The 22,692-nt window shown below is 40.3% G+C and overlaps 1 protein-coding gene across 1 annotated transcript in view; it reads left to right on the forward strand.

The window, feature by feature from the left end:
- The first annotated feature begins 4,633 nt into the window (after positions 1-4,633).
- The window catches only part of STIM2 (stromal interaction molecule 2), a 91,078-nt gene continuing 73,019 nt past the window's right edge, over positions 4,634-22,692 (forward strand). The window contains exon 1 of the mRNA XM_089686374.1: positions 4,634-4,761. Within this exon, the coding sequence (XP_089542500.1) occupies positions 4,714-4,761 (48 nt within the window). The 5' untranslated portion in view covers positions 4,634-4,713. The remainder of the gene's footprint in view (positions 4,762-22,692) is intronic.

Raw genomic sequence — 22,692 nt, forward strand, 5'->3', positions numbered from 1 at the left:
AATTTTCATTTCGGTGCACCGATAATTTGTCCATAGTTGGGGCACAGTAAACTTGTCTTTGGTTGCCGCGTGTCCTGTCATATGTTGAAGCCAATCTATTCTCTGATATAGATTTCCAGTCTTATGCCATCAGATATGTCATTTACGTAAATTGTGTATGTAACGTGTTCTAGCTGGAATGGGAGTACAAACACCTGTACATCTTGGAGCAGGAGTTGAGGTGTGTGAGGTTTTGTAAAAATGTCTTTTGTTGGAAACTACGCCTTAGTCCTTGAAAAAAATATGTAGTAATGGGGCCAGAAAATAGGCATTATCCTTCTTTGTTTTTTCTAAATCATTAATATGGTTCTATATCTAAAGAACATAAATCTTGTTGCAATTTTTTGCGGTGTAGCAGAAATTATACCCTCTGTTGTGTTTGGCGGGCCATACTGCCTACCTAATATATGTGAACAGGGCCACGACGCAACAGACTGGCAATACATCCAGGTAGTGTCCACCACAGATCGCTCTTCATAGGGCAATGTATGTTCGAAACCCTAACTGGATAACGTACTTAAGTATAGTTTTTAAATATTTTTTTGCATACCGGCATTGCTGATCTCTCACAGATAACCTTTGTAGCAGCTTCTGTCTACATGCATGTGCTCCAGCAGTGGTCATATGTCATTGTTTAGGGTGGGCTTACTAAAAGTGACAATGGCAGAATATGCTGGCACATGGACAGGGTGACAACGGGGAAAAGCAATTCTCATGCATCAGGAGTGTATGAGAAAGGACCTTCATGGCAGGATTACCAGCTGTTATTTTAATGAAAACTGCAGATTTAAGTAGATTAATTTTTTCTTTTAAATAGTTATATTAAAGATTGAGATTTAATGATTGGGTTTATGTCTAATTGTGCCCCATTCAGTGCTGCATGTTTAGGAAGATCTAAGTGCTTGGTTTTGTAACTTCTCTGTTGAAGTGAAGAAAGTAATTCAGACTGTCCAAGGGTATGAACATCAGATTCCTGGCAAAAAAATTCCTACATAAAAACATGAGGATGGGCAGTATAGTAAATGTGTGTAAAATTAATTTCAGCATTTCTTGGGATGTGTTATACACGCACATGCGCGTAATATAGTGGACAGCAATGCAGGTCTTTGTCATTTTTTATTTTACTGATCTATATGCAGTGCAAGTTTACGCACCTATGTGTACAGGCCCATTAAATACAATGGGCTGCATTTAGATCAGTTAACCACTTGATCAGCAACATACAGAGGTAATCCTATGGCTCCGAGCACAGATCAAGCCAAAAGAAATGGATGTAGAGGACAAGTCATTAAATGGGAATCAGCGGGCTGGAAGACAACAGGAAGGAGAACATTGAGACTAAAAGGGTTATTTCAGCTTTACCAAAAAGCTGCCTATGCAGGTAAGGGGTGCCTGTAGAAAATGATTGTACAGCTTTGACTAAAATTGGATAATGCCCTTGCTATTATCATGTTGCTAAGGAACTCCCAGCTGGAATTGCTCATCCTTACCATCATAAAATCAAGCTCTCAAACACCTGCACATGCATGGTCTGCTGTCTCGCAGCTTGCCTGAACTCAGGCCTACTTTTAAAAGGGGAAGAAAGCACATTCAAGGGGGTTTAAAGGATAAGTTCAACTTTTGGACAAAAATAATAAATGCACATTTTTTTGCAGATAAAAAAATGTGTATTTATTATTTTTGTCCAAAGGAGCCTGAAAAGCATTACACCAGCGATCACTAGATCACTGATGACATGCAGGTCTCCTGCAGACCTGTCAGAATATCTGCTAGCCGTATGGGATGTATGGTCAAGCAGATATTCTGACAGCAAGCTTGAATGAACTACCACAGTGCTCCACAGTGCCGTGGTAGTTCATTGAAAACTACAAGCCGACAGCCGCTAATGCTGCCGGGACTTGTAGGCACTTGTTCACAAAACCCAGTGAATGAGTGATGTAGCCGTGTGGACGGAGCCTTGCACAACCACGTTGTTTTTAAATCTGACAGATAGTATGGAGAGAAGTTTCCCCATACCATCTGCCAGAGGGAGGGGGTGGCGGGCGCTGCTGTGGCTATGGGAACATGTTACATGTTGCACCCTAAAAACTGGTGGAACATGTAACATGTTTCAAGGGTGAACTTGTCCTTTTAAAAAGGATAAGAAAAGGCTCACTGCTGTCCTGGTGTTGGCGAGCAGTATTGGCCAGAAGCAACAGGGCAGAACAAGGGGATGCCATCTCTGGGAGTTTTTTAGCCAGGTTTTGGGAGGTTCAAAGATGACCTACACTTATAGCAAGGCATTTTGTTTGGTAAAGGTAAACTAACCCATTAAGGTCTGTGTTGGGCTGGCCATACACTAAGAGTTTTTTTGGCATGGATGGACAAATTATATTCTGATACTGTATTCTGAGCCTTCCCTGCCATCAGAATACAATGATCGTTGTTGATCGCTCAAGAAAAACCTGAAAGGCTGGTTGTACTCAAGTCGATCGATAGCCCCTCTCTCTGTGCAAGTAGTACATTGAGGATAGATTGGCAGAGTTTATCTTCTGGGAGCACAACTTGACCCAAAATGCAGAGGGGAAAAACGTAAATTATATTGCAGCTTACCACGTCTTCGATGTAGTGGCTGCATTCGTTTTTCTTTTTTAGGCTTTTTTTTTTTTTTTTTTTTTTGATTCTCACCAGGCGATCCATCCAGTAAGTTTCTGTCCTGCAGATGTAGACACAAACTATTTAACATTGACACAAGGGTGTGGACATTTTTTAAACTACTTGTCCAGGGACTGAATCATTGCCCCAATCTGCTTGTCCAGATAAAAAACAAAACAAAAAATTTTTAACCAAAATCATATTTATATTGGAGGTGATTTTAGGAATGTCTGGGGCTTTTAAAAACAAAAGGGGCTTTATGGCAACTTAAACGTGTAATATTTTTAACATTGCGCTGTTTATCTCCTCCTCCTCCTCCTACCTCTCTCCTCCTCCCCTTCCTGCCTCTCTCCTCCTCCCCTTCCTGCCTCTCTCCTCCTCCCCTTCCTGCCTCTCTCCAGCACTGCACCCGGGGACTAGCAGGGAGGGGTGAGACCTTGCAATGTAATGAGCACCGATTGGGTGCTCCTCAGGGCTTATCCTTTATTCCTTTTGCTGCCGGAGCCATTTTTTGCATTTTTTGCTAAAGTTTAAAAAACAATTTTAGGCCTGAAGATTACATAAAACCCCATAACATTATATATTTTCTGAAAGCAGAGACCCTAGAGAATAAAATAGTGATCGTTCCAATTTTTCGCATGCTATTACTACAAAAGTTCAATAAAAAATACAAGTAAGTTAATTTTAGGGCACAAAAAAACAATAAATTACCTTATTTTTTTGTAAAATATAAAAGATGAGGTTGCACTGAGTAAATAGATATCCAACATGTCAAACCTTCAATTTGTGCGTGCTTGTGAAATGGCGACGAACTTCAGTACTGTACATTTTCTGTAGGTTGACACTTTTAAAGCTCCTTATAGTTCATCAGTTTAGCGTTATGGAGGGGTTCTGGTGCTAGAATTATCGCTCTCATTCTGGCGTACCCAGTGATATGTGACGTGCATCGCAATTGATGTTTTCATGCGTAGGCGCCCCAGCATGTGTTTGTACGTGGGGGGCCTCCATTTTTTGAGGGGATGGTATGTGCTTGGGTGTAACTTTAATTTTTTTTACAATAAAAAAAAAAACTTTTTTTTTTACTGTTTTTCGTCACATAGAGGAAAAAGTGATAATTTTGATGACAGGTTCTCTTTATTGCAGCATCCAGGGTCTAACAGACCCTGCATGCCTCCCCTGTGTCTCCCATGTGCTCCACTGAATGTAATGACATGCACATTGCACCGCTTTGCATTACTTTCTGGCTTCCATGGCTGGGAATATTTCCGGGGACCTGGAAGTGACATCATAAACTGGCACTGAGTGGAAGCAATCGGGTGGCTGCGCCCGCAGCAGGGATAAAGGTAGGAAAAAAACTACCTGCCCGACGCCCAGAACTACATGTCCCAGGCGTCGTGCGATAGGAATCGAACATCCCTGTTGACAGGTGTGCTTGCAGTGGTCAGCTTTTATTTATGTAAAACCTTTATCCCAAAAGGAAAAAAAAAAACAGTTTAAAAAGTGTAAGCTGGAGTTTGGCTTCAGTTTGTTAGTGTATTTAAATCTGCTAGTGCATCTAACACACCCCTTCCCTCAGATTGAAAGTGCCATTGTTCAAAGGTGCCCCCTGTGCTTCTTCATCCAGAGTTGGGGCACTCTTAATACAGGAGGTGTGTTATTGGCCAGATCACCAGGTGAAAACAGAGTGGGGGGGGGGGGGGGGGGGGGAGTCTAAGCAAATGAATGCAGCCACCACATCTAATGATTGGTAAGGGCTAACAGGTCACCCATCCTCATGGCTTCTGGCCTACTACTACAAATGTGAGAAGAGTCATAGAAAATTGCTACATGCTGCTAGTTCTGTGGTTTCATTGAAGGAAAAGTCAATAGTTATGTATGCAGTGTACTGAAAATACAGTATGTGGTGAATACACTTGCAGCTTTTGGTAATGACGTCTATAAATTTTTGTATCCACAGATCCTCTAATTTCCCTTAGTCCGCCGTGTCTTACAGAAGAGGACCGTTCCAGTTTTGAAGCAATCCGAACAATCCACAAACAAATGGATGATGACAATGATGGGGGTATTGAAGTGGAGGAAAGTGTTGATGTGAGTGGAATCATTTCTTCCCAAACATGCTGACATCGAGTACAAAATCTGGCATAAGCATTTGAATGTTCCTATAGTACTACCGGTAGTATTGATGTTTGTTTTCTGATTACATTCATGTTGTTGCTTTCTTAAATGACGATAGACTAGTTTGTTACAGCTGATTAACCATCTATGTATATTCAGTAGAAGTACTTTATGCAGGTGATGACACCTACATTGATTGTTGCCAGTGCAATGCTTTGTTAGCACTGGTCATTTAATACACAAACTTTTTTTTTTTTTTTTAATTGTTTTGCTTTAGTCCCGGTTCAAACAATTGATGTGGTGTGGCACATTGCATGTGATTCGCACAGGAAGCTCAATGCATTCCTGTGCAACTTGCGTGCGCTTTTTGTACGGTCCAATTTGAGCCATACATTTTGTATGGCTCAAATCGCACAGCATACGCTCCAAAAAAGTGCAGAACCCTTTTTTTTTTTTTTTTTTGTCCGCAACGGAATCGGATCCCATAGGTGTTCACACCCATGCGATCCGATTCTGCACATTACACTGCATTTTGCAAACTGATTTTGGGGTGTCGTTAACTTAAAATAAACACCTGCAGCAGTTTGTATGATCCAGGTGCGATTATGATGCGGTGCGGAAATTGCACAGAAACCGATGCGAATTCTGCACCTTATCAGTGTGAGCCCGGGCTTAAAGTGTTTGTAAACTCTTCCATATACCCAGTGAAGTGAATGGCCTCTGATGATACGCAGAGATTAAACAAATCCTCCTACATATGTTGTACCTGTTTATTTGCTACACTTTCTTTACTTTTGTTCAAAGTGGTGAGTTTATCCAGCTTGACTGACAGTTCAAAAAAAGGGGGCAGAGAGCTGACCGTACACTCTGCAGATCTCAGTGAGGAGAGCTCTGGGAGCCAATTGGAGGGGAGAGAGACACCCCCTGCATAGAGCTCACAGGTACAGAGCTGCGGCTGTCAGTCTGCAGTCAGTCAGTCTGCTGTCTGTCACATTTTTTCTCTTGTTAGGAAAACCTGTCAGAAGTGACTCACGCAGATAGCAGAGAAACAAAGCAGCACACAGAAATAACACTCCGTGCTCTGGATTGAGACGCACTATACCGGGATATGCTTTGTTCGTATTTTGTCTGAGGTTTCCAACCACTGTAACTCTTGACTTGTGTTGTGTTCATGATTTGAAACAAAGCTGTGCAACACTTGTTTTTGTGTATGGTCTATGTCACACTAGCAATATTACTGCTGGTTGGCCATTTTCATTCCTGTACGCCTGAGACCATCCATATACAAAAATTAAGTGCAGTACGTTCTGTCCTGGAGTACAGCAACTATAGAGATGGATTAGAACTGCCCGTGTAATTTCTGTAAGAGATGCTTTGTACCCAGCAACTGCCCAAGTGTGATGGGTGTCTTAAAAATGAAATCTGGAATATCTCTAAATGCTTGTTAAAGCACAGCTCCTGGTTTCAGTAGATATGATCTCCTGGCTATGGTTTAAAACTCCCTGGAGATTTGAGCAACAATTATATTGTATTTCTAGTTGTGTTCTGTACAGGAAAGTATACAGTTACCTTTTGCCAGTGATAAGAGACTGGGCTGAAAAATTCAATGTAGATGATAAAGTTTACCATCATCTTGCTGGGACTCTAGAGACATTTATGGAACTGGTGGCCAATAAACCCTAGACATGCAGTCCACAATGCAAAAATTAAATTTGGGGTTTTAGGTTAACGTTAACCCTTTCTCTGCCAAGTCCTGCCTCCCAGTTTTCACCTTAGATGGCTGGAACATTTTTGCAGTTTCACTTTTTGCTATTTTCAGTTGATTTGCAACTTGAAAATTAGTAAAAGACCCCCAAAACCATATATATATATATATTTTTTTGAAAACACATGATTTGTAGAATTGAAAAGATGGTGCTATTGATTTTGTACACCCTATTATAATTGCAGAAATGTTTAGTTAAATGACAGTAAGGTAATTTAGTGCACACAAACATAACTTCCAAAATTCTGACTAAATCTAAATAAACTGTATTTTGTTAACAAACGATATTTGTACAATTTAAATTGTGCCTTTTTGCTAGAGATCTAATGTGAACAGGCATCAAATTGCTTGATGCAAGTTTTCAAATGCTATTTTTTGGGAAAAAATAAAAATTTTAATGCAAACAAAACGCTATACATAACCCAATTTTTTTTGTAAATTATAAAAGATGTTATTTCAAGCAAATACATATCAAGCCTGTCATGCTTTAAAATTGCACACGCCCGTGAAAAGGCAAAAACGACATACGTTTTGTGATGCTTTAAAAGTCTTTACAGTTTATCACTTTAGATTTACAGAGGAGGTCTAGTGCTATAATTAGGATCCATTATCTGACGTTCGCTGTGATATCTCACATGTGTGGGGCGATCGCTGTTTATGTGCATGCAGGATTGACAAGAGTTCACCTTTGCGCAGGGGACTGGGGGCACGTAAAAAAAATTTTTTTTCATTATTTTATTTTTGCACTGTTGCTTTTTTTAATCACTTTTATTGCTGTCAAAAGGCATGTGAACATCCTTGTGACAGCAATAGGCATGTGACAGGTAGTCTTTATGAAGGGATCTGGGGTCTAAGACCCCAAATCCCTCCTCTGCCCTTAAAAGCATTCAAAACAACAAGATCTATGTTTTTGAATGCTTTCAGTGTCTGTAAAATGGGCTCCATTGACAGAGTAAACTGGAAGTGATGCAGATCATCAACTCTGGGTTACTATAGTTGTCGTGACGGCTGGTTGCTCCAGTGGAACGAGAGAGCCCAAGAGATGGTGGGGTTGTGGGGGAACACGTCGTCCCCTCCCTCTGTTTGTAAAAGTAGTCCAGCAGCTAGTTAGCCACTAGGATTGCTTTTACAAGAGAGCTGGCTGCCAGCTCTGAAAATAACGGTACCGGGGTATTGACTGCAGCTGCAGACATCATCCCATTATATCTGCAGCAAAGTACGGGTACATCGCTGGTCGGCAAATAGTTAAAGCCGAGTTCCACTCACACTGTATAAAAATAAATCAGCAGCTACAAAAATTGTAGTTGCTGACTTTTAAAAAATAAAAAAAACCGCCACTCATCTGTTCCACGATCCCACGGTGTCCTCCCCGCAGCCTGTTTCACCTGCCGTCTGGTGTTCCAGGCGCTGGCATCTTCAGTGTGGGCACCTGGCTGTGACAGCTTGCAGCTTCACAGCCGGGTACCCACTGCGCATGCACAAGTGGCCCAGTAGTCTTCTGGGACCTGTCACATGTCCCATAAGACTACGGGGAGGGTAGGAGTACAATGTCCGCTTCCGATCGCCTAGGCGATTGCAGCGGAAGTGGGAGCGGATACCTGTCAATTCCTTAATGGGGAGCAGGGGACCAATCTTTAAAGCGGAACTTCCCCTTTTTGGTGGAGCTCCGCTATAACCGACCATACGGCCCAGCAAAAGTTGGAGGTTTGAGACAAACCATTTGACACTGACAGGATGCTTATGATGGTCAGCATTTATTCATTGATGTAAAACCTTTATTTCAAAAGAGAAAAAAACTTGTTGTAGCTGCATAAGAAGTGGAAGCTGGAGTTAGCATTGCTTTGTTAGTCAAGTCCATCTCAATCTGCTAGAGCATATAATACTACCTTCCTCCAGATTGGCAATGCTGCTGTCCAATGGTGTCTTTGTTTCTTCCCCAGTGAAGTTGAGAGATCCTAACACAGAACATGTTGCTGTCTGAATCACCAAGTGAAAATTAATTGCATCTCCTACATTTAAAGTGTTACTAAACCCAGGACCCTGCATCCACTATATCTGGTTTCCCACAGTACACAGCACATGGAAATGCAATTATTTTAGTAAATATAAACTGCTAAATACCTTTTCTCATCAGAAGTTAGAGCAGTCTTGTGACTTCTATCAGTGTGCAGCAAAGCACTAGCTAAAGCTTGTAGGAGGAGTTTTCTTTCTGCTCTAGGAGGATGCAAAACCCCTGACCTCTGTCTGACCAGTGTTGATTGGCCCTGTGCTGATCACATGCACTTTCCTAAGAAAAAAAAACCCTCTAGCAAAACACACCAAACTGAGCATGTGCAAAATGCCTACGGTTCAGTCTGTCTTATCAGGAGTTGAGGTGGTCTCTTGAAAAAGGGGAGGAACAGAGAAGAAAGGAGCAAATTGTCTTTGTACACAACCTGAGGATTAACCCCTTAGGTTCCACAGTGAGTATAACAAGCATGCTTTACTGCATATACAGACTGATTTTACTGTTGTTGGTTTAGTAACACTTTAAGGATTGGAAAGCTGCAATGTAATACATGTTTGGTTTTGTCTTTACTACTGCTTTAAATAAGCCAACCTAAGGCTTGGGATGTTGGAATGCCTTGACTTCTTTCTCTGGGCATCCAGAAAGAGAATATTTGTTTATATGAAGGTGCTCAACAAGTAGTAAAATCCAGTACACAAATACCCACCCACACACATAGGTCCACCTAAGCTGACAATAGTAGTCTTGCTTTTTAATGTGAATAACGTCTTTGTGATTTTCTTTCCTAAAGCAATAGCCAAAAGCAGTGGAAATGCTTTTACATATTCTGACAAATGTAAAAATCTGCTTCTGTATCTACAGCTCAAGCTTTCTAAAGCAATTTAGTGGTATAGACAATGTTTTGATTTTAAAACCCAAGCTTGAGAGGGTCCACTCTAAAGTGTTTTCATCCAAGTAGCTCTCTGAAGGCAGTGGCAGGTAAATTGAAATTCTTTTCAGATTATTACAGTATGTTTTGCCAAGTCTGCAATGTTTGTTCTAAACCTTCCAAATCAGCTTATGGTCTTAAATGTCAGGGTTATGGATTGTAATATTATGAGGGTGTGAAGCATTTTATAGCAAAAGAGACACAAACTTAAAGGGCCAGGGCATCCAAAAGTAACGCTTCATTTGTAGGTGGTGTTTAGTAGACTATGTAATGGTCACCTCTATATTCAGCAGCCACACAAGAATTGATTTTGGAAAGCACAAAAGTGTTGCATTAAGTTTGAGTATTCTCTTCTGTGACAGTAAAGAACTCTATAAAGTAAATCTATGTTTTGCCCATTCAGGACAAAGCAATGGGGTTCATTTTAATGCCAGCCCCACCAGTTGCTTGTACTTCCCCACAATATCTGTGGCATAGATGAGGGTGGGGAGACATCAGGCTAAGATCTAGATGGAGGGACTTGGAGCTCACACAAGAGCTTCTTTCTGTAGAAAGGAAAAGTTATTAATGCTGGGCATAAATAATTCTGGTTTGCATTTTTTTTTTCTTCAGCCTGTAGTAGCAGCTCTCTTCTCCTATGTGTCCATGCACATTAGGGAGTTTACAATCATATTTTCAGGGGAACGTTTGAGGCAGAAATAAAACCATTAAAATCACTTTGGGGCAGAAAATTTGTGTTTAAACCCTTTAGGGGTGTTCAGCGATTTCAAGTGTACAGTAAAAAATATTTTTGGAAAAAAAAACGCTTATAGATGCAAATGCCAATAAACTCTCATAAATAAATATGAGCCATTATGAGCATTTTCTTCTGCCAAATTTTTATTTTTTCTGCCCCTAGTGCATGTGGACCCTAGACAGGTGCCGGGCCCATTGTTAAAGCTAAACTTCCCTTTAAGGTGCATGGAAAAAACCACTGTTTCACTTTAATATATGTAAAGTGGACCTGTAGGTCTGCTGCTCTTTTCCTTAATGTTTCAGTGTGTGCGTTGTGCAGGGACTCCTCACTGCTTCCCTCCTCCTGTACCCACTGGTGTATTTTGGTTTTGTGCTGCCCTAGGCAAGACTAAAATCGGGCACCATTGAAAACAATGTGATTTCCATTGTTGTGTGACTCAAGTTGCATCTGAAATTATATTAGTGTGAACAGATCCTTAGGATGCAACAACTTTTCCATTGTATGCACTCTATTAAATTACTGATCATGTATCACAAAGCAGATAGAGTGCAAGCCTGCTTTTCCCAGTTCTGTATAGACTTCTGTTCCCACCTTATGTGCTTTACTTCACTGCCTGTCTCAAGCTTCCCATATCCACTATGTAAAGGGTTGGCTCATACAAATGCTTGGTCATCAGGTTTTTTGAAATCTCTAAAAGCTTCCTATGAAGGATTTTTAATTGCTGTAAATGATTTTATGAAGGAGAGAAACACAACCTGTGATTTTATCTTGTAAAATGTTATATCAGATTACTTGGGATTGTAATGTTTTTGCTGGTTCATCAGTTTGTGAGCTGTGTGAACTTTGGGGAAGAGCCTACATCACTTGGTGAAAGATGATTTTATCTAAGTTTCTTAAAGTGGCAGTCACAGCTGTTGAGTTTGCTAGCAGTGGATGACTTGTATACACAGCTTTTTGAGATGATCATTCAAATCGCTGACATTAGTATCTGGCCAAAGAGAGTACTATTGCATTGCACTGCGCTGGTATGTTTGTGGAAGGAATTGTCCGTTCTCTCATAGATGAGTTATTAAATTGGAAACAGAAATGTTTATGCATTTCAGCAAGACAGTTAAGTACTGATGTTTTCTTTTAGTTTTCGTATGGGAATGTGAGGCCCCATTCACACTTGCGAATGGACCGTCCAGGATTAGATGCAGGAAATTCAGTGAGGGTTCCCAGCAATTAGCTGAGGGTGAATACCCATTTTGATAGCAAAGGGGCTGACCACTCCCACATCTAATGGTGGCTGCTCGCTTGTAGTTGCTCCTTGATCGATTACCTGCAAATGATCAGTGATGGACACAGGTTCAGAACACAGAGTGAAGGTAGAGCCTTTGTAAAGAGGTACTGGCGGGGATTCAGTAAAGCTGCTGTGCCACTTTTCTGACAATAATCCCTCTTGTTAATGTACTGCTCCAGATTCATGAAACATTTGTAACACTTTTGGATCTGCCAGCAACTTGTACCAAATTTAGGTAGTTCTATAATACACCACTTTCACATTATATCGCATTGAATGTGCCAAATGTAAAAGTGGAGCTAATTAAGACCAGCTCTTTTGGTGTACAGAAACAGGTGGAGATTACCCAGTGCCAGGCCCAAGTCATGTCACCTGAGGGAAGTGGTGATGTCACCATTGTATCTCTCCAATGTGTATAGCCCTTTTTTTTCCCTGCTCAGGTTTCATTTAGCAGTGACCCTCATCTCATTCCTTGTAGCAGCAATACAGGCTGCTTGAACTATAGGTTACTTGGGTTGGTTTTGTTTATTAATTTCCTCTATCAGGAACATAGGTCATATTTTGCCTATGCAAATAGAGTATGCAATAAAGTACACCTGTTCAAATATTTACCTATAGGCAAACTTTTACCTTTCTAAAATAAGACCAGTTTTAAAACCCTTGGTCTGCTACTAAGCTATGGTTCCTGTATTAAAAAAAGCTAGTCGTTCATAAGAGTGTGTGGGATTTTTTTTTTTTTTCCGCCTCCTCTTCCTGAATTTAGAAAAGGAAGCTGAAGCACAACTTGTGTCAAAAGCAAATCTAAATATATAAAAGTAGATCCATTTCTAACCATTTGATCCAGGTTATTTTTGTCAAACTTAATTGTATCAAAAATCTTTTGGAGGAAACTGACATTTCTTGGAGCATTGTGCCAGCACTAAGGGCTCATTCAGACAGGCACATTGGCCTGTTTCGCATGAAGGACAGTTTGTTTATCCATTCTGAGTGTGGCGCTACCTATTTTGTCAGTGGAAACAGTGTACAGGCTCTTCCGCAGCTTCAATTTTGACAGGTATGCAGAGACTTGTGCACAGACCCAGGCTCAGACAGTGCAACTCTCCACTACTAATATAGTTCAGGGCCAGACATAAAGTATCCCGTTCACCAGGTAGCCATTATGATTAGAAAAAGTCCCCAGGTGACTATCTCATATCACGTGGTCCCATAGCTTCAACACTTTGTCCCAGCAGTGTGGAAAATTGTATGTAGACACAATTTTTGTGTTTTGTTTTTTTGTTTTTATTTTTGTTTGTTTTTTAGCCAATAGAGACCAATACCATCTGTGGTAACTCTTTTAGGCGTGTGTTAAAATGTGCATATTGCACATTTTTGCATGCACCAGTGCAATTTTATGGAACTCAAAATGCCTCAAAACGCAATCTGCCTGATTTGAGCTGCAACAGAAGCTACAGAATTTGGAGTTAGATGTTTGCACGTTCAGGTGGGAACAAGCAGCATAGAGAATAATTGACTTTTTTATGTTTGAGCGTTTATTAGTTTTATGCTACAAAATTCTCAGGTGGGAATGCAGCCTTAAAGTGCTTATAAACACTAATATTTTTAATAGTGGTGCACCGAATCAAAAATTCTGGTGCCGATACCGATAATGTGTGCGAAAAACCACAATGTCTGCGTATGTGGGGGTGGGGAGGCCCCATTTTTTTTTCTACTTTCATGAGTATATAATTTTTTTTTTTAACCTATGATTTTATTGCTATCACATAGGTCCTCTTTGTAGGGGGGAGGAGGTGGAGAGAGGAGCAGTGGAGGGGGCAGGAGAGGAGCAGTGTATACAGAGAGACTCCCTCACTGGCTGTCATATGTCAGTGCCGATTTTTAAATGCAATTGCCGGCTTTTTTTTTTTTTTTTTCTTGACTATAGCTCACAGAATTAGCTGTCACTTTCCCCAGAGCTAAAGTAACTTTGTTTCTTTTATCTTGGGAAAGAAACTAAAAGGAAACTTTGTTTCTTTTTGCTGGGGAGAAAGTGACAGCTGATTCTCTGAGCTATAGTGAAGAAGGAAAAAAAAAAAAGCTGGTAGGTACATTTAAAAACTGTCACTGACATATAGTCAGTCACGGTATACACTGCTCCTCTCCTGCCTTTCTCCAACCCCCCTCACATCTGCAGTACACAAAGTCCCCTGCACCAGCTACGTTTTTCCTACCAGCAGAATACCGATGGGGCTATTTTTGGCGGCCGAACTTCCGGTGCGTCTCTAATTTTTAATAAAGATAATGCATTAAGGTAAAACACCTTCCAATACCTGTTTCTACCCCCCTCCTACCTAAACATTTAGGCTGGCCATACACAATACAATTTTCTGTCCAATTTCTGCCCCATTTCCTTTAGATTTACCTTCAAATTTGTAGCGCAAGGTCCTGCCTAATTGGATACAATTGAAAGTGTTGTTTAGGTTTGACCTCACATTCCATGGTTTTTGGTAAATCTAAAGCAATTTTCTAAAGAAAATTGTATAATGTATGGCCAGCCTTACCTGATTGCCTCTCTTGATCCAGTACTGTGCCATGTGCATCAGCATTGCTCTCTCTTGCATTCAGAGGAGGTCCTGAGGACGCTATTGGCTCCTGCTGCTGTCAGTCAAATCATGGGAGGAGGAAACAAATAGCTTTTGAAGTAAAAAAAAACAAAAAAAAAAACAAATGTTATTACGGAGGTGGTAGGGTGGAGACATGGAATATAATTGTGGAGTTTTGCTTTCAACTGTACAAATAAAAATATTATCCTAACACACTTAAGGATTTATCCACACAAATGTAAATACAGACGTATGGCCTGGGAGTCCCAGCTGTTGTGTATTTCTGCTCATATTACTGTATTACAAAATTAGCTGTACTCCTGTAATCTTGTGTAATCCCTGGTGCCAACATTTATATGTGCATGTCAGGGTGGATAAAAATCGATTGATTTTTTTTTTAATCTTTTTTTTTTTTTTAATTTAAATTGGATTTTTTTTATTTTTATCAAATTTTATTTTAATAAAATGCTTTTGGAGTAAAAAACTATCTAAAGATATTTTTCTATTTAACCACTTGCTAACTGCGGTATAGTCGAATGATGGCTACGGCATGGTTATCCAGTTCTGGGAGGGCGCCATGTGACGTTCTCCCAGAACACGCTCTCCCCCAGCGGTGCGCACCCGGTGATCTTCGTGATCGCTGTGTCCTACGGGGTGAGGTAAATGGCCAATCACAGCGGCCTTTTATCACGTGATCAGCTGTGTCCAATGACACAGCAGATCACGGAGTAAATTCAGTTGCTGGTTATCGGCAGCACTTTCCGGCAGCTGTCGGAGTAGATCGGCACTGATCACCAGGGCACTGCCCAGCAGTCCCTCCCATCAGTTCCGCCCATTAGTGATGCCCAGCAGTTGCACCCATCAGTGCGCCTCAGCATTGCCTGTCAGTGTCGTCCATCAGTACACAGGGGTGTGGAAAGTTTTGAAAAAACTACTTGTGCAGAGACTAAATAGGGGCCCCAATCTACTTGTCCCTCATGACAATCTACTTGTCCCTCATGACAATCTACTTGTACAGATAAAAAAAAATACCAAAACCATATTTATATTGGAGGTGATTTTAGGAATGTCTGGGGATTTTAAAAACAAAAGGGGCTTTATGGCAACTTAAATGTGTAATATTTTTAACATTGTGCTGTTTATCTCCTCCTCTCCTCCCTTCCTCTCTCCAACACCGTACCTGGGGACTAGCAGGGAGGAGAGAGACCTTGCAGTGTAATCAGCACCAGTTGGCTGCTTGTCAGGAAAGGGTGGGTCAGGGCTTATACTTTATCCCTTTTCACTGCCAGAGCCCTTTTTGCGTTTTTTGCACACATTTAAAAAAATAATTTTAGGCCTGAAGATTACATAAAACCCCTAACATATATTTTCTAAAAGCAATGACCCTAGAGAATAACATAGTGGTAGTTCCAATTTTTTATGTCGTGTGATATTAACGCAAAAGTTCAGTAAAACATACAAGTAAGTTAATTTTAGAGCACAAAAAAGCAATAAATTGCCTTTTTTGTAAAATATAAAAGATGAGGTTGCATCGAGTAAATAGATATCCAACTTGTCAAACCTTAAATTTGTGTGCACAGGTGAAATGGTGACTAACTTCAATACCCTATATTTTCTATAGATCGACACTTTTAAAAAGCACCTTATAGGTCACCAGTTTAGTGTTTTGGAGGATGTCTGGTGCTAGAATTATTGCTCTGGCATCCGCGGTGATATGTAACATGTATCGCAATCAACGGTTTCATGTGCAGGCTTTTACGTTTGTACATGCGTATATGTGGGGGCCTCAATATTTTTTTTGGGGGGGGATGGTATGTGCTTGGGTGTAACTTTAATTTTTTACAATTAAAAAAAATAAATTTTTTTTTCCTTTTTTTTTTTTTCCATCACATATGGGACAAAGTTCCCTATGTGATGATTTTTGGGGACAGGTTCTGTTTGAGACATCCAAGGTCTAAAAGACCCTGGATGTCTCCCCTCTGCCCCACTGAATGTAATGTGGTGCACATCGCACCATATTACTTTTTTTCCCGGGGGATTGCATTACAATCTCTTAGCGGGGACCCGGAAGTGACATTGTAATGTCTCTTCCGGGTCAGCACAAGAATGGGACGGGAGCGGACATGTAGTTTTAGAGAATAAAATAATGGTACATGTCCCAGGCATCGGGCGATAGGAATCAAACATCCCTGAGTGCAGCCTGATCAGTGCCCACCAGTGCTACCTCATCAGTGCTACCTATCTGTGCCACCTCATCAGTGCAGCCTCATCAACGCACATCAGTGAAGGAGAAAAATTACCTGTTGGCAAAATTGTATAATAGAAACAAAGACAAACTTAAGAAAAAATAAAAAACCCAGTGGTGATTAAATACCACCAAAAGAAAGCTATTTGTGTGAAAAAAAAGATAAATAGTTCATATGGGCACAGTGTTGCATGACTGTGCAATTGTCATTCAAAGTACAACAATGCTGAAAGCTGAAAATTGGGCTGGGCACGAAGGGGGTAAAAGTGCCCAGCAGGCAAGTGGTTGTTACATTCATATTTTCATTTATTCAGCATGAAATGGAGCTTAGTTATGTAGTATGAGCCTTTTATTCTGCAATATTTACATTTTTGGTAAACTCATTCAGTGAATCCAAGCTCTGCAAGCTGAGATAACATGCACTGCATTGATGCATTCACACAATTTCATAGTAACCATGAGAAAAAATATGAAATAAAAGAATTTGAGTAGTTCTCCAACTATGTGTATTTAACCTATTAACCTAAAATCGGTTCTGATATCGCTGTTTTACGCATCCGACAGTTTATTATTCTAAAATGGAAACCTTCATTTGGTTTGCAAATATTAAAGATTCTAACTACCAACAAGAATGAGCCCGATTCCTTACATTTAAAGCACACCTGTCATTTTAGATCCATCATGGCAGCGCCCGTTAGCGGGTATCTACTCACCTGCTGCCACCACGTCCCTCACCTTGTGTCACTGCCGCATCACCAGCCATCCCATTAAAAGTGAATGGGGCTATCGGTGAGTCAAGAGCAGGTCAGAGGAGGAGCTGCTGTGGGACAGAGATGACAGTTGCTCTTTAAAAGTTATGACTTAAATCGAGCCTTTTCACCAGTGATTTAAATCAAACCCACTCTGGTGCATGGACATATGTTCTTGAACATGAGAGTGGGGCATTCAGGAAGATAAGTCTGTGCGCTTGTAATTGTGAGCAGAAATATCTTGCAGCTGGGGCATCCATATACCTGTATTTACATCAATGTGAGTGAGTCCTCCGCTAATCCAGATTAAAGTAGAATTCCAGTCAAATACGAACTATGCCTAAACCTGATCCAACCCCCGTTCTACGCCTATTCTAATTACCCGGCAAAGGAAAGCGGTCTATACTTGCCTAATCTAAGGGTGCTCTGTTCTGGTTGCGTGATCAGTGCCCAGCAGTGGCTTCAGTGTAGTAAAGCAGAGTACGCAGTTTTTTTGTTTTAGTTTTTTTTTTTTTTTTTCATCCAACTCAACAGACCGAACGAAAAAAAACAGTTGGGCTATTCGGCCATTCAGTTGAAGTTTTGTATTCTATGAATGCATACAAAGTTTATTGAGAGGAAGTTTTACATTCATTCATAGAAGAGTTTCTAGTGAATGGCTGAGCAGTGTTCAGTCCCACTTGATTTTGTTCCTGGAGCAGGATGATAAGTCCTATCCCACTGCTGGAACACAGTGCTGTATACGTAGCTACATACAGGTAATATAGTGCTCACAGGTGCTGCAACTATTAGTTCATGTGGACCAAACTGGTTGCAAACAAACTATCTTCACTATATAAGTTAAATAAAACCTAGAAATCAGCTTTAAGACAAATGCATTTTCAGATGAAATGATTATTCTACTAAGATCATCAGTTCAGATATATACACTTAATATTTGTTTTTGAATTGTTTCTGTTGTTTCCAATTGTAACGCAAACGCAACACACACAAATGTAGCCTTAAATCCTAGGTGTCCTCCGAGCTGATTACAATGTCACAAGTGAAATACAAACTTAGCCCTGTTTCTGTGTTACACCATTTTGGGCCCTTTTGAAACTGATCAGATTTTTAGTTAAAAAAAACAAAAAAACTGCATAAAAGAATCCTTTAGGGCTAGTTCACACTAGATGCAGTTCAGTGTGCTTTTTTTTTTTTTCTGCATCAAAAATGCATGCACCGTGTTTTTTATGTATTTCAATGGCCCTGGTTCACACCAGTGCTAGTCATTTCCAGTCAGCTTCCGGTGCAGAAAAAAAAAAGTAGAGCATGCTGCATTTTTTTTCTGTACAGAACCATACTGGAACATGGCAAACTGCATCAAAACTGCACCGGAACTGCGTGTGGTGTGAACTGTAAGCAAAAACGTATCCGGAGTGCATTTTTGTAGTGTAAACTGGCCCTTACACTTGTCCATTGCAAAAATGCAGTAAAAATGTATAATCTTCTGCTTTTTTTTTTCCTTAACTGAAAAACTGATCAGTGTGAAAGGGCCCTAACACACACACAAAAATGCAGCAAGCAGGACTTTTGAAAGCTCAACAGACTAGTGTGAAGCGTTCCATAGCATTTAAAGGGATGCGTTTTCCATGCATTTTCTTCTGCTTTTTTAACTGAAAAAGTGATCAGTATGAAAGCCATTAGTTTGTTACTCAAGCAGTGACATGCAGTTTTAAATATATACCTTTTTTGTATTTGGAGGAAGGTCTGACAATGTTTAGAATGTAGAATATGCATCATTCACTTGTATAATATTCTGAGTAATGTGTGCCAGTAAGAAGGCAGCAGCTAACATGAAATGGAATGATTCATCCAGTTATTTGGGACTAGTGATCAGTGTCTCTAATACTTGGCAGATTTATTGACATTCTAGACTGTAGTGAAACAGTTGCTATAGGCAGCACAATATCACTTTCTGCTAATGCTACATAATGTCTTGGAGAATGCCATGATCATACCACGTCTGCTGTCCCTGCATTGACAGGTATGATGCTCCTATGCTGATTGTGTGTTCACCTGATTTAAGTTTCACATTTTCAGTTGCATTCATTGTAGGTGCTACAAAGCATGTAGTGATGCCAAAAGTATTTACGAAAGAGCTGCTTTAAGTATGATTATTTCTATACAGTGTACACCCAGGCACAATTTTTTTAATATGCATGTGTCCTTCCTGTAACTGTCACATAAGTTATCAGGCTCTTGACAAAATTGTGTTGGCTTTGGAAACCGTGATATCCATATGTAATCCACATCACAATAAACTGTAAATGTCTCGGGGTTTTTTTTTTCATAATATAGAAAACCTTTTAAAGCACCATAAGTACCCAATGTCTAAGAAAATGGACTCCTGAGCCCTTGAGTGTTATACGGATTCTGTCTCAGATTTTCAGAAGTACTATACTGACATAATCGTCTAATATGGAATGTGAGGAGTCCCCTTTTTTGGTCCCAGACTAATTGTCATTGTTAACATTAAGTATAAATATCCACCACCAATGAAAATGGGTGTCTTTTTTGTCTAGCAGGCTCTTATGGAGGTACCCTTGTGTGTGCACTCCTGGTTGTGACTAGAACTTTATGCTGTGTGCATCTATAGAAACACACAGTGCCTGGCAGGACACTTCCCTGCTCCTTCCTCTTTGCATATTGATTGACAGCAGCAGTTGCTATACACTCCCCATACATGGCAGTTCCCTCAGTGGAACACTGCTCTACCCTCATTGAATGTGCTCCATTACCCGGAATTTCAGGGAAACTGCATAAACCAATCTGGAGCCAACAACCGTGATCTAAAAATGTAAGTGTTGGGCACACCAGTTTAACAAATATAATAAGGATTATTCCCCTGTATGATAAGACTTTGTTACTCCTAAAAGGTTCAGTGTTTAGTAATACTTTACCAGCCAACATGAGTATTATAATCATTTCTGAGTATGGATGAGCTTGGGTGTGTTCAGATTCTAATTCAAAGCCAACTGAGTCAGCCCACAAGGAAGCCATCACTTGTACTTGGGCATTAATCAGCGGCCGGATCATTCTCTACCCCACAGCCGGATATATAGGTACAGTTGCAGAATTGGGAAATCCTCGCCCACTTATGATTGGCCCAGTACAACGACAGCTTCCTGGTGGGCTCAAACATGCGTAAGGTCATCCTTCTAAGTCCTGTATTACCTGCCATCATTTGGAATGATGATTTCAGCTGCTGTCACTTTAGATGTTTTCTGACTACTTTTCTTTCCCCAGTTTTCAGTTGTCAGACTCCGACATAAGAAGTACTGGTCTGTACACACACTATAAGTAAAAGCACATAATCCTTTTGTACTGGATGCAAGTGAAAATCTTTGATCAGTGAGGAACAAACCAGTTATAAAGATTTTAACTGCCTGTTTGACCTAATGGGTACATGCTATTGATTGAAAGCCCTTGTTCTACAATCTACATATGGTTCCTATCCGTCCTGCTGTACTCTACTTGCTGTCATTAGGGCTGTGTGAAACATTTAGTGTCATAACAGTGTATTTCTGGAACCTGCTGCATGAGTACTTACAGCTGGCCACCTCAATGAAAGCCATGCACTCTGTGTTTTGCTTGCTGCACGGTACTTGCACTGTCATTTCACTGTGGACGTCTCACAAAATGCCTCCCATTACTTTGTCAACATTCAGATTAGCACCTTATTGCACAGTATAATTTTATTGTGTCCGGATATTGTTCTGCTCTATACTTCCAGTTTATTACTACTTGGTGTTTGCTAAGGACACAGTTTTCTATGTCATTTCTCTAAGTAACCACTAAAACTGTCCCCATCACAAAACTTCATGAATCATTTTATATTTGCTTGACATTTTAGTTATTTAGGGCGCTTCTGCATGAAATTTAATGCACTTTATGATATTAAACTTATTTTGGTTTCCCTTTCATGCTTCCCAGCTAGCTACAAAGTAAGTTTTCATTATGTGTATGTGCTCTTCATGTCCATGATCCCTCATAAATGTCCTTCAGTGTATGTTAATAGTGTGACATATTGCATAACAGAATTTTTTTTTTCTTTATGGTTAACCTAATGGTAGGACTTGTATACACAGGCATTTGCTTGTGTCAAAAGGGCTTTTCTCCCTATTTGAGTCAGTAGGAATGTGAAGACAGCTGAAAACAAATTAGGAGTTGCCTCCAAAGGAACTCTGAGAGGTCACGGAAGCATCTTAAATGCTAGCTGAACACACCTGACAGCATGCTGTCCATCTACACAAGTCTAGTGGCCAGTTCACACCTCATGCAGTCCAGTGTGGGGTTTTTTTTTCTTGCATCAAAAACACTTGGATAGTAGGCTATATGGGTTCCAATGGCATAGTTCACACAGTGCAGTCAGTTCCAGGAAAAAATGCACCGAAACGCACAAAAAAATGTGCATGCAGAAACGCATCCGAACTGCATTTCTATGGTTTAAACCGGTCCTAAAACCCGTTTGTTTGTTTTAGAAACAAATATGTGTATTATAGCAGAAACCACATGGACCAGAACATCTGTTTCTCCTGAAAGTTTGAAATGCACAAACTGGGGGGTTTCCTATTTCATATTAGTGCTCATGTTTTAGTTCTTTCATGCTCCGCCATATCCCACAATGCAAAGCATGTGTAATGCAGCCAATAGCAAGGTGCACAGTTTGTATTTTGGAATGCAGGTATATATCAAAACTCTTTGACTCCTTGTCATTTGCGTACAGTATTTAAAAGCAATTTTAGTACATTGGTAGTAGCTTTCTGGTCAAGCAAAAGCAAAGTGGTAGGTTTGCTTTGTGTAAAAATGTGCTTAGTGTTTGTAAACGGTCACATATACCCAGTGAAGTGTCTAGCCTCAGGTGATACACAGAGATGAAACCACTCCTTCTACATAAGTTGTACCTGTGTGTCTGTAGTATTCTCGTCTCTACATCCATTCAAAGTGCTGAATTTATAAAGCTGCCTAAGAGTTTAGAAGAAGGGGGAAGAGAGTTAAAGTTACACTCTGCAGAGTTCAGCTAAGAAAGTTCTGAGAGATGATAGGAGGGAAGAGACGCCACCCTTCACACAGGAACAGAGCTGAAGCTGTCAATCTGCTGGAGGTCCCTTTCACCATTTTTCTTTGTGTCAGGAAAACTTGTCAGAAGTGATTCATGCTGATATAATGGAAAGAAGCGGCAGACAGAAATGACACTTAGTGCTCTGGATTGAGACAAGTACACACTATAGAGGGATGTGCTATGTTCATATTTCATGTCTGAGGTTTACGACTACTTTAACCAAGTTTTTCCAAATTCATTATCTTGCCAGATATAATTAGCTACATTTAAAATGGGGTGTGCAGGTAAAACAAAGACTGCTTTTAGTAAATGGCTTAAAAGGAGACCAATTTTATTGACCGAATAATAAAGTATACTGCAAAGTATTGGGCCTGACACCAGTGAATATAAATTATAGTGCCATGACCAGCCAATCAGGAGTGGGGCGTGCAGATCAACCACCTGCTCCCAGGGCACGCTGGGGAAAACAATTGGGCCTGACACTTGTGATCATAGAGTATAAAGCAGT

This window comes from Staurois parvus, unplaced genomic scaffold, assembly GCF_062004578.1.
Source record: "Staurois parvus isolate SC_StPar_1 unplaced genomic scaffold, SC_StPar_1.0 ptg000396l, whole genome shotgun sequence".
NCBI classification, from domain to species: domain Eukaryota; kingdom Metazoa; phylum Chordata; class Amphibia; order Anura; family Ranidae; genus Staurois; species Staurois parvus.